Source organism: Megachile rotundata, chromosome 7, assembly GCF_050947335.1.
Source record: "Megachile rotundata isolate GNS110a chromosome 7, iyMegRotu1, whole genome shotgun sequence".
In the NCBI taxonomy this organism is placed as follows: domain Eukaryota; kingdom Metazoa; phylum Arthropoda; class Insecta; order Hymenoptera; family Megachilidae; genus Megachile; species Megachile rotundata.
The window spans coordinates 4,609,184-4,622,705 of record NC_134989.1 but is presented as its reverse complement, the minus strand read 5'-3'; the positions used below and the strand labels follow the sequence as shown (position 1 = coordinate 4,622,705).

The 13,522-nt window shown below is 31.5% G+C and overlaps 1 protein-coding gene across 1 annotated transcript in view; it reads right to left on the bottom strand.

Moving 5' to 3' along the window:
• Positions 1–13,522, bottom strand: part of LOC100878748 (uncharacterized) — a 911,930-nt gene that overhangs the window by 7,448 nt on the left and 890,960 nt on the right. Inside the window, exon 11 of the mRNA XM_076533672.1 lies at positions 4,688–4,890. Coding sequence (XP_076389787.1) covers positions 4,688–4,890 — 203 coding nt within the window. The remainder of the gene's footprint in view (positions 1–4,687; positions 4,891–13,522) is intronic.

The following is a 13,522-nucleotide window of genomic DNA, read 5'->3' as shown; positions in this document are numbered from 1 at the left end:
AGTGTTATGAAGTCTGATTTCTGGTATTTCATAAATACATGTACCAACATTGTATGTATTTCTAAAAAATATTTTCTGTATGATAAAAATATTTGTACATAACTAGTAGATATTAGTTCAACAGTTAACGAATAGTGATATAAATAAATAACTAAAGGTAGTATAAATAATATAAATACAGCAATATTGAAGGAATATTGATCATAATTCAAAAACTAGTCAAGAATTAATTAATTAAGAATGTCAGTATATTTGTGCGACGCAGTAATAGTTACAACGTTGTTCATATCTGGTGCAGATATGATTAAAGTGCATAATGTAGAGACATTTGTCTGCAGTACGCATCTTGGAGCAATTTGTATTCACGTGTCTGCACCCTGATCTGTTCTCGCAATTCGGCCAAATGTTCTCCCGCTGTTCAGACGATGCCAGCCCGAGCCGGCATTTTCCACGGGTCCTTCGTGCCTGCGCCATTTTCGAGATAATACACGGCGTTACGAGTTTAATGCACACACGTTACAGACACTCGCACACGTATCGTTGTCCGGTAAATATCGCCTCAAGTACGGAGGAGCGATTCGGTGGGTAGAATTTTTTTTCTAATGAAACTTCTCACGGTGCTACGCACTGAGCTTTTTCGAGCGACGGATTCATTTCGCCTCGCAATCGCAAACGCGTAATGAGTTTTCCGAATGAAAAGCGTTCTGCAGCGCCGAGTCATTGTGATGATTAATCACAGCCACGCTATAAAATGTTCACAATGGCCGGCAATTGTTAGGGTCGTTGAGCGAGAATGGGAACAAGTAGAAAAGGTTTGGAGAAAACTTTGAAACGTGCTGGAAATGATGAGGTTGAATATGTTGATGCCGTGAATTCCATTACCTATATTGCAGCGAAATATCTATTATGAGAATAAAGGTTCGTTCAAACGATTCATTACAAGTTACAGGCAAACATTGCACATACGTATAAAATACATACGTAACAATAGGCGATGCATTATTACGAGGCAGCGGGTATTTATACGATTATATGGAAGGCATGACCATGAATTTCATAGGTTGTATACATTTATGTTTGTAATAATAATAATGTAATAATTTCTAAATATTCACGGTTTAATCATTACTATTGAGAGGTATATTGTTCTGTGTGTTCCTTCTGGGTAAAAATGTGGAAAATGGAAGTGTAAAAAATGGAAATATCACTTTCTGATAATTCAGTGATTCTATTCCGAAAAGATTAATATTAGTAATAAATAAGACATATGGAATTTCGTGTTATGAAGCATTAAATATAATATTAAGTTGAACTTAATTACATACATATTATTTTAAATATTAAACATAATCCTGTCAACTCTAATCATCAATAAGATTAATTTTAAAGAAAATTTAGGACAAGTTAATATTGAAAACTATCTCAAATTTTAATAAAAGTAAAATTTCTTTTCTAACATAAAAGATTTTGAGTTTCTTTTTTAATACATGTGTACATACGTATAGTACTAGAATAGCTCCATCTCTAGATTAAATTTCGAAATCTCAGTAAGTGCAACATATAAATGGCAACACTTTGCAGAAACTTAACGGACGAACAATTTTTGCAAGATTTTTATTTGAAAAAAGGAAAAGGAGATTCAGGGGATTCTTTTTCCCCGTCCTTTTTTTCTCTTAACCTTCCTTCCGTTCTTCTTTTCAACAACTTCTGGTCGAGCTACGAGGAAACAACTTTTGCTATTACAAGTTTAATAAGTTTACACGTACAGTTTGTAGAGAGAGGCATTTCCCGCGCGCGCGAAGGCGAAGGAAATGGCATGGCACATTCGTCGCCGTGATAAATACGCTCGACAAAAAGGGCTGAGAGGTTGAGCACTTTGTGAGAAAACGAGCTTCCTGTCAACGTATCGCCTCTGCAGGAACAAAATTATTGAAGCTTCAAACGAAACTCGGCAAAAAAAACTTCTAGCCGTGGAGTGTTCGATGGTGAAATCATCGACGATCGCTTCCGACGATGTCTCTGATTCTCTCTAACTTCGTTCAACAAGTTAAATTACTTTATAAGCATTATTTCCGTATTCGATTCTGCTTTCAAGGCTTCAAATTATAATATTACAATTTCAGATGCATTTCTGTTACTTGTGTAAACTTTTTGTGATTAAGAACTTTTGGCGATTCTAATATTTTAAAAATTGATTATAATTATTAGGTTATTGTAGTTTAAAGATAAATATGTATTGTGTAATAAGAAAATCGTAGTGACGGATACACGTCGACTATTATGAAACTTTGCATAATTCTTTAATGCATATATGTAATAACATAATAGTGACTCTTTGGTACATAAAGTGGCAATTAAATACAAAATAATTGCAATAATTATGTAGTTTGATACATGAAATGCATTTATAAAGAGAGTTATGTATAACAAAAATGTAACATTTACAAAGAATAATGCATAAGGAATATCAATTTTTAGAGAATGGATGCTTCTATTCATAACAAAAAAGTAATACGAGGTGCGATCATTAAGTTTCCGGACTGGTCCCGTATATGCAGATACAGTTACCTTTTTCAAATTTGGCTGTTATCCCCTTCAAAGTAATCCCCTTGGGCAACTATACACCGATTCCAGCGCTTCTGCCATTTTTGGAAAGCTTCCTGAAAGTCTTCTTCTTGAAGCGTGTCGAGCACCTCTTGCGATTCGCGTTGAATCTCGTCCACCGTGTCAAACCGTCGATCCTTTAGCTTCAATTTCATTTTGGGGAACAAAAAGAAGTCACAGGGTGCCAAATCTGGCGAGTATGGAGGGTGAGGAAGGACGATCATGTTATTTCGTACACAAAACTCTTGTGTTACGAGTGCTCTGTGTGCTGGCGCATTATCGTCTTGGAGCACCCAATTCCTCTTTGCCCACAGTTGTGGTCGTTTCCGACGAATGTCCTCCCTGAGACGTCTTAAAACGTTACAATAAAAAGCACCAGTCACTGTTTGACCCGTGGGAACAAATTTGCGGTGCACAATCCTATGAATATCGAAAAAAACAATGATCATGCTCTTTGTTGAGCTTTTGACCTGTCTCGCCTTCTTCGGTCGTGGAGATTGAGAGCTTTTCCACTGCGAAGATTGCCGTTTAGTCTCAGGATCGTATCCGTAAATCCCACTTTCATCATCGGTAATGATCCTTGTTAAGAGTTCCGGGTTATCCAAACACTGCTGCCGCAGATCTTGACAAATTTGTAGCCGGTGGTCTTTTTGTTCTCGCGACAGATGTCTGGGAACGAATTTCGCAGCAATGGGGTGCATGTTCAAAATTAAGGTCAAGATCATTTGTACCTCCCCAAATGACATCATCATGATATCGGAAATTTGTTTGATGGTGATGCGTCGATCTTCATGCACAATTGCCCGAATTTTTTCCACGTTTTCGGAAGTGCTGCACGTGAGTGGCCGCCCGGATCTCTCGTCGTCTTCCAAAGATATCCTGCCATTTTTGAATCGCGAATGCCACTCAAAACAGCTCGTCCACCCATGGCTTCATTCCCGTAAGCCTGTTTTAACATTGCGTGCATTTCGGTCGCCGATTTCCCGAGTCTCACACAGAATTTAATGTTAGCTCTTTGATCCAATTTGGAGTTCATCGTAATTTCGCAGCGGAGCGCGCGCGTATGCTACTATGTATAAAATTGTATAATGCATGATTTAATGAACATATCGCTTCTAAACTTCGTGTCATTTATCTTGAAGATTGTTATTCATATGTTCTGCGAGCGCATGTCAATTGTGTGAACCGTTTGGTCACAGCAGACACAGTCCAGGAACTTAATGATCGCACCTCGTATATACGGAAGCCTTCCAATCAAAAACATAAAAATAGTAAAGTTGAAAGTATTTCATGTATAACACTGTTTGATGTATTATTATATTCTTAAAGTGTTAATAAACAAGTGTAATACGGGTGAATACTGGGTACACATTTTAGGTTATGAAATCCAAGTTAGGTTATAAAATATGTATCTTCGAAGTTATGAATTTTATGACAAAAATGTATGAAATAATTAATTTTTATTAAAAAATATGTAATTAACGTGATATAATGAAAACATTAATACTGACAAGAAAATTTATTTGTTCTGGCGACATTAAATTTGATGTAATGTATGTAGTTACTCATGCATTTATTTGAAAACGACCATCTCTCTGTTTTAATTTAAATTAAAGAAAAATGAAGTGTGTAATTAAACACGGGACAAATTTATAAATGTATATGCATTATTTTCAGTACCATCCAATATATTCCGTTCAAACAGGTACCAAGTAAAATATTAAATACCTAGAGTTATTCAAGAATGTTCCAAATATAAACCTGAAATCGAAGATTGAGATCTTTTGATTAAAAATCTGTTGACTCTGTTTTATGGTAAACTGTAAATAATTAAACGTTGGTGGAGAGCTTGAATCAGTGCAATTTTCATTACCCAGAAATTATCACGAGTATTATTAACCTTCTCAGTAAGGTATAAACTGTTCATACCTAAGAATCAAAATACACTTTCATGTCTCAATAAAAGTTTAACTTCAATTGCACATGCACTTAAGTAAGTCACGACGATTTCTCCGAGCGCGTATACGTAAGTACTAAATAAATACCAAAGTACTCAAAAGGTTAATCCGAGATTTTTACTCACTTGTTGCTGCATCCTTCGTTCAGAAAGTAGAGATCCTTGACCAGCAAGCTGAAAAAGGGCACGACGATTCTTTGCCGTTCGTCCGTAGCGCCGGCGCTACGCCACATTGCTGCTTTTAAGGTGCTACGATAGCTGCTAAAATTGCTACTTGGATCCATCTGATGCTCCAGAATCGAGAACTTCGCCAGCTGCACTTTCGACCACTGTAACAAAAAATCATATTTCGCATTTACAAAAGTGCCGAGTAAGAGTACAGCAATTATGGTCGCTTCAAATACGCCATTCACGAGCTACTTGCTATTGAGTCTACAGACTAGATGTCTCACGTGAATTCGAGTATATATTAAACTTTAGATCTATTTTAAACATATAGGTAGAATGTTGTACAATTTTTCTAATTGTTTTATAAAAATAAATTGATACCTTTTAATCTTACTTGTTTAGTTTTAATGTTTTATGTGTATAGACTGATAATATTTTATATACATTGAAAAGGACAAAGTTGTTACTTTATAATAAACTAGCTTCTTAACTCTTTGGTACCACGCAGCGTAAGAAAATAATTTTTTTACAATCGCGTGTTAAAAAGGTATAGCTCTCACAGACCCCACACTTAATTGGTAACGATATTCATTAGATTGTCACATTCTAATGTAGAACAAGAATGAGATGTAGATATTTTAAAGTCGTTCTAAACGTGTCTGAAACTATCGAAAACGATATCAAACACGATCATTGTTGATTTCACGATGACTGACGTCAATGACGACCAAGTATTGTCCCCAACGATGAGTTATGGAGCTTTTAACGTGGCTCCAATTGATTCTATGTGTCAGAAATGATCGAAAATGATATCAAAACTCGACGATCGATGTCGGTGACGACAGATACCTGTTGTCAGATAGCTGACATAATTTATGCTGCAAATTTACGGTGTCTTACGAGTCTATTTTCAAAATTTCATGTCAAAAGATCCGAAATGGCAGCCTGTAGCGTGGCACAGACAAACGAACAAATGCGAATTGAGTCGTTTCAGGAGCCTCATTAGGCTTGGCAATTAACTAACAATTAGTTTTCCATTAATTAAACAGACAATGAATGCATTTAAACTTGATTGTATCGTATGTAAACCAGGTAATCTCTCTTGTATAATTGTTAATTATTTGCTTTGTACTCCTAAAGGATTGAAACCCTTTGGTACATAAATAAGTGAATATATTGAAGATAATATAGATGTATATTGCAGAAAACTTTATAAATTTCTGCTCTACAAATGTTCATTTTTAAGATTTGACAAATTTAATACGATTGAATAGTAGTAAAAAGAATATAATAGATAAATACTTTTGACGTCAATTTTTTGCAAGAAAATAAACTAAAATTAGAAAATTGAACGATTATTTTTTAACAGGTTTCATTCAAGTATACCACGTATGTTACCATTTGCATTTGAAATTACAATCAATATGAAAAATATTGATTACATATTCAAAACTCAAATACATAGTAAAATACGTATCCAAAATTACTAATTGAACATAATAATTTATAAATATTAAAATCATCATTAATTTATGATACTAGTAGTAGAAAAATTATAATTTATCACACATACACAAAATGTAAACAAATAGAAATTACAACATTCAGTCTATTATGAAAATTTTATTAAATATAAATTATATATTCGAATAAAAGCAATAAATAAGAAGATTTCAAAGAAACATTGCATTTATAATAATGTAAATAGTTTTTGAAATAAAGTAAACAATAAATTTCTATTTAAAATTAATCTGAAGTCAAGTAAAAATTGATGTGAATATCATTTACGTATCAAATAAACGCATATCAGTACGATCGGAAGAAGTTACATCCCATATAAAAACAATTGATAGGATTTCCATTTAAAGCGACTAAATTAAACTGATGCATTACCATCGAGCGCGAACCGAACAAAAGGAGATAATTAATTTTACGCCGGAATAAACTTGCGAAAGCGAGAACGTTGCACACACAGGAGAACAACAAATATATGAAATTGCACTTTATTTCAATTAATAACAATTCCGTATTAATTCTTAATCGATTATGCATCGTTAGGAAGATCTTTTTATTCATCAGTTTTCTGATAATTGAATACGAACACTTCTCGACGTTTACGATAAAACTTAGATTGAATGAGGAAATGTAGATAGGTTAATTCATTGATTTAAGATTCATTTAAAAATTTTTCAAGTTTCAAATTATTAAATTTATAATGTCTGAATATGTAGGTTTAAGAATTCGATACTTCAGTTCTTTTGTATTTCTGAGTTTGTAAATTTAGAAATTATAGAAATTATGGAAATTATATTACATTAAAAATCATATTTGGAATCGCGGAATTTTCAAATTTCTAAAGTTTCAAAATTACCTAACTTTTACATTTCCAATTTTCAAAATAAATACATGACAGAATTTTTATATTTCTGAATTTCTAAATTTCTAGATTTCTAAATTTTTAATACAATTTTCAAAATTCTATCTCATTAATTTCTAAACTTTCAAATTTCCAAGTATTCAAGTTTTTAATATTAAATTGCAAATTTCTTGCTAATCTATAAATTTCCAAATCACCAAATTTTCGAATTTCAAAGTTTCTGAATTATTGCGTTAATGAATGATTAAATTTTCAAATAATATTAATTTTGAAAATTTCTACTAATTCAAAAATTTCCCAATCACCGAGTTTCCAAATTCTCAAAATTCTATAGTTTCGAATTTCCATATTTCTATAATTCCCAAAATCCCAAATTATAACGCACAAAATATTATTCCGAAACAACTGACAATTAGAAAATTCAATAAAACAAAATGTTCCATAATCTGCTAATCAGGTGGTCGAAAATTGGTTAGTACTTTACTAGATCCAATTCATGTTGCTTTTACCATTAAAATGCCACGGGGTTCACTATAAAACGCGACCAGACACTCTGGATGGTGGTCCAATTTAATTTACCGGAAACTATTTCACCGTTCGTCGACGTTGTACCACGTTATACGCTAATTCGTATTAATTAAACTGAATTTCGTTTAGCCTGGACTTTTTGGGTCGATCAATTAAGTCCGGTTTTAATGTAATAGCAACATCATTGAACAATCGTTAATTTTAACAGTCACAGCTCGTAAACTGAATTCATTCGAATTCTTTTTTCAAATTTCAACATTAAAATCTGACAAAGTTTGACATTAATCAGAAAATTTAATTAAAGTTATCACATTAGGATTCCAAAATCGAAATGTTTGTATGACAATTTCAAAATTTAGATTCTCAAACTTAAGTTTTTAACTTTAATTTTTTGGATTCAAGCCTGGAATTAAGCTTCTAAATCAATGTCTTCAAATTTACGTCAAAATTTCATTCAAAAGTTAATTTATGCTTTCAAGTTATAGTTTGTATATTTATGTTTTCAAGTTTCAATTTTTACTCCTCAACCATCAAATAAAGTTTGAATCGAATATTGTTTTTAAAATATTTTTAAGTTTGTGCTTCCACTTCAAACTTATCAAGATACTTCCAAATTTAAGATTATCAATCGAAGTTCTGAAATGAGAAATTTCAAATTAAATTTCACGTAAAGTATTTATTATTATCGTATAGAAGTTAAAATATTATTTTAAACCAGCTATATAAATAAATGCAATACAACGAGAGTCCACCTTTCCGTTTTAAGTTTTGTGAATCCATAAAATCGTCTAACGGATGAATTGTTCGTTCCAGACGAATACCAAAATGCATCTACTTTTAGAATTTTCCTTCACTGTCGATTTATCCGTCGACGATCACCACTGGAGTTAGCAAGTGGAAAAATTGATCCAGCAGAAGCTCGAGACTTCTGTTTTCCGCAGATAGGAAAAACGAAAAATAAAATCGGCCCGACTAAAATGATGTAATCGATGCTATCCGGTTTTGACGGAGGAATTAACACTCGAACGATTGCGATCGTCGATGTGGAAGGAACTGATATGGACAGGATCGATTGAAAATTGTACATTATTCGTCCGCTGATACGATTTTAGCTTTTTCTAACGGATAAACTTTCTATTCTAAATCGATATTGTATGGTAGAATAATTGTATTTAATAATTTATTTCGTTTCAATGTAATGTACGTTGTGATAATAAAAAGCTTATGTTCCTTACGGCGCGGCGTTGATCATAACCGCGTCACGCTCATACCTGCGACGCGACGCTTAAAATAATTATTCAGAAATCAATTAACGGTATATGAAGACGCATATAAAATGTCTAAATTATATATCTAATAAACATTGCAAATAACAACAAATTCCAAAAACACGTATCCTCTATTTTTGTCCATAGTTTACGTACACGAAGTTGCAAAAAAATACAACATTTAGTGCAAAAATTTAAACAAAAATTATAAATTTTCAAAATATTATTTAAACAAATAAAGTTTATTGAAATTTTTTTAAGCGCAAAAATTCCGTATTTAAAGGCGAATTTACAAAAAAAAGAATCCAATTATCTCCTTTAATTCCGGAGATATTTCCAAAAATATGATTCCAACCCCCAACTTCGAGGGCTATTTTCACCCCTTCAATGTGAACGATGGTCGATAAAAAAAATTGTCAAATATTTTCTTGAGAACTATCTTTCACATAAGTTTCATTAAAATCGGTGTGTCGCGGTTCAATATGTTTCCTTGTAAGCTTTCAACTTTTAATTTTCAAATCTAAGCTTCTTAAATTTAAATTTGAATTTATGAATAAAAATTTTTCATCTAAGCTTTTAATATTTAATTTTCAAATCTAGTTTGTCAGGTTTTGATTTCCTAAATTTTCAAATTTAAGTTTTGAGATTTAAATTTTCAACTAACATTCAGATATTACTTCTTCAATCTATGAGTTTAATTTACAATTTTTAGATTTAAGTTTTCTAGTTTAAATGTTGTAAAATAAGGAATTCAAACTGAAATTTATAAATGTAAGTTTTCAGGTGTAAATTAAAAAATTTAAACTTAAGTTTAAATTTAAACTTAAGTTTAAATTTTCATGATCGATGAGTTGAAATTTAAACAGATTTGATTTTACATAATATTATATGAGTCGTTTATTTTGAAAGTGGTCTAAGTTCATGTGCCAGTTGTTTGTTCTTAATTGTAGTAACATGTACCACTTGATTAAAAATAGAATAAAATGAATTAAAAATAAATTAAGTAAATTAAAAAATAAATTGAAAATAAAATTTATAATTGTGAAAGTCACCTAAGTCCAATCTATTTTTGATAATGTCATATACTATGGATTTTCAAATGTCCGAAGGCAGCGATGATGGTAATTACAATTAATTAGTAATTAGTTAATATAATAATTTATACGTTATATATAACAACTAATACGATATAATAATTAATATGTATAATGTGTGATATGTACCACCGAAGCACCATGATTTCTTCAAATCCTTCCCACATACACAAAATGTGGATGCACAATAAATTCTTATGTAATTTACATAGTTAGAAGATTTCTTGAATTGTATAAATGGTGTTTCTCAAGTGTTGTAATAAAATATAAAATAAATAGTATATTACTTTTTCAATTTGCAACATTTTAAATTATGTCGAATAAACTCGGGCTATTATAAACTTTATGACAAATGTAGCTGTTAATTATGAAAGTGGCTCAAGTCCATTCTTAGTAAGAAGACACATATTATTCATTTAATAATTGTAATTATTTTAATAAGAATTGTAAATTTAACTCTCTTATGTACACTTCAAGAGTGTATTTCAGTATTCTATATGTATATTTTTAATTTCAGTAAAACGCACTCTTAAATCAGTCTAAACATAAATGGGCTATTTTCAAAATAAATGGTTCATGTGTCGCTGATATTTTCTATAAAGAGAAAAGTAGGTCAACGACAGATCTTTTTATCGACAAAGAATTTGTTTCAACTCTCTTACTCGACACGGCATAGAATTATTAACTAGAGTAATTGCGACAGATTTGTTATCAGCTGAGAACTTTTCACAGGGGCTGAAGGGATCCATTTTCCTCGACAAACCGAAGAATTATTAACTAGAATAATATATCGTATCCTACGCAAAGAACGGACCGAATTCTCGCCACAAATGCCCGTAGATTCGTTTTCCCGTGAAAGACTGCATCTCGTGAAAGGACTAAATTCCTGGAGGATTGAGGATCCCTGCTCTTGGAGGCTACATACATCCTAAGAACGAAAGAGGGTTCCGTTGCTCGCCGCGGGAGCCATTTTTCTCTACCGCTACTCGATTCGATTTCTCCGGAAATGCTCTCGCCGGGTAAAAAACACTGGGAATCGGGAGACTCCTGGTGGATCCGGTAAATTGAAACTGGATGGGAAACCGAGGGGCAAAGTAGGAGGGAATAGGGTCGCGGAATCTGCTTTTCAGCCGGAGATCCCGCGAGACAACGACAAAGAAATGAGAAGCTGTATCGTGCTTGGCTGAAATTGAGAATTCTAATTGGACAAAATCGCGGACGATAAACGTGCGGTGAATTTTCATACGTATATAAATCTTTGGACAATTTAAAAAACGTTGAACGGCTGCATGATGTGATTGGAGGAAAGGCAGTAATTAATTTTACTCGTTGAAATGGACGAAGTAGCCATTTTGAATTCTTAAAGAAAAATTAAGCAATCGATACTGGGTTCTCATTTGATAGAAAATTTATGTCACAAAATTATATTATATATATACATTTGTAATATAAATTTGAATTATAAAATTTATGTTATAAATATTTGATTCATATTATAAATTTATACTGTAAAGTATAAATTTTATGTTATAAATTTTGTACAATAAATATTTCATTTATATTACATATTTATGTCATTAATGTACTCATATATCTAATATATTTATACCATGCAAGATTTGTATTAATATTATTCCATTTATGTCATAAATTTGTGTAATAAAATTTACGTTACAATTATTTCACTTAGTTTACAAATTTTCATTGCAAATACACCATTTATATTTTACATTTATGCTGCAAAATTTATATCGTCTTTTTAACTTCCGTATCTGACATATTCAACTATTTAAAAAATAATAAAAAATCTGTTATATCTCTTACTTATTGTTAGTATTACACATGTTCATCGTTGAATGTATTCAAAAATGAAATTCAAAGACATAAAATGTTTAATAAAATGATTAGAAAAGAAAAGATGAAAGAATGAACACTTCAGTATGTATATGTTTCACAAAAATTTCAGTCCACTGTATTTTTAAATATTTTGCGTGGAAAAGAAATAAACGAGTCCGAATAATAGAACGTACGAACAGAACATTAACAGGCCACTTCCGAATAATGGAACTTTGAAATGAGGGAAGCTTTATCGCACCCCTCTTGAACGTAATCCACTTTTAGCGATCGGAACGAGAATAACAAGCTTTCAGTTTTAAAATACGAAATCGAGTCATTTTTAATTTTAAAGCCTTGCCATCCCGTTTATGCGCTTTCATGGTCGCCACTTGTCATCCACTGTTCTCCACACGGTTCCCCTATTTTTGCATTTCCAGTTGATTTGCATATTAAAAACTCCATTTGAATTGGATTCACAAAGCTTTGTCGTATAAAAGAGCCTGTGACCAATAGAATGCCAGATACCGGTCGTATATTATAATATTAGCAGTCAACTGGACATGCGAGTCAAAGGAAAAAGGAAATGCAAATTCGCGATTTCGCACAGGTAAAAACGATGAACCTAAAGTAAGTTGGGTGCAGAAATCGTTCGAGCAGTTTTATATTTGATGCTATTTGATTTATGAACGCTATTATGGTAATGGTAGATAATGGTGCTTACGGTCTTTATTATTGGAATTTGAGAAAATTTATTAATTATTTTTTTATGTAGAGTGCACTTGAAGTTGGCGGTGACAAATGTATTTTAAATGATCGATTTTGTGAAATATGATTTTAGGACATCGAACTCTGATTTTTTGTTCGGGTAAATTTCCAAGTTTCTGGGTTTCCAAATTTTCAAATTACAGAATCTTCAAATATCTAAATTTCCAAATCTCCAAATTTCGAATATCCAAAATATTCATTTCCAAATGTTTCAATATCCAAATTTCCAAATTTCAAATATTCAACATTTCCATATTTCCAGATCACTAAATTCACAAATTTCCACATTCCTAAATTCACAAATTTCCACATTCCAAAATTCACAAATTTCCAAATTTTGAAATTTTGAAATTTCAAATTCCAAATTTCAGAATTTTTTAATTTCTAAATTTCTGAAATTCCATATTTCGAGAACTCTAAATTCACAAATTTTCACATTTCTAAATTCACAAATTTCCACATTTCAAAATTAACAAATTTCAAAATTTCTAAAATTCTAAATTTCCAAATTTCCAAATTTTTTTAATTTCCTAATTTCTGAAGTTTCATATTTACAAATTTCTAAATCCCCAAATTTCTAAATTTTATACATCTATATTTTCAAATTTATAAATTTTCCAACTTCACAAAATTCCAAAATTTCTAATTTAAAAATTTTCAAATCCTAAAATCGGTTCTGAAATTTCAAAGTTTCCAAACTTTCTGCTTTCTCAAATTCCCCAAATTACCAAATATCTAAACGCTCGAAGTTCAAAATTTTTAAATTCAAAACATTCCTATATATTAAGTAATTATGTAAAACATTCCACGTATTTAATACTACGATTCTCTCCAAACATCCGTTAAATAAGCGGAATTTTCAATTCACTTCGTTAAAACCAATTTAATACATTTCAGAAAATTTCTCGGACAAACGGTATAATTA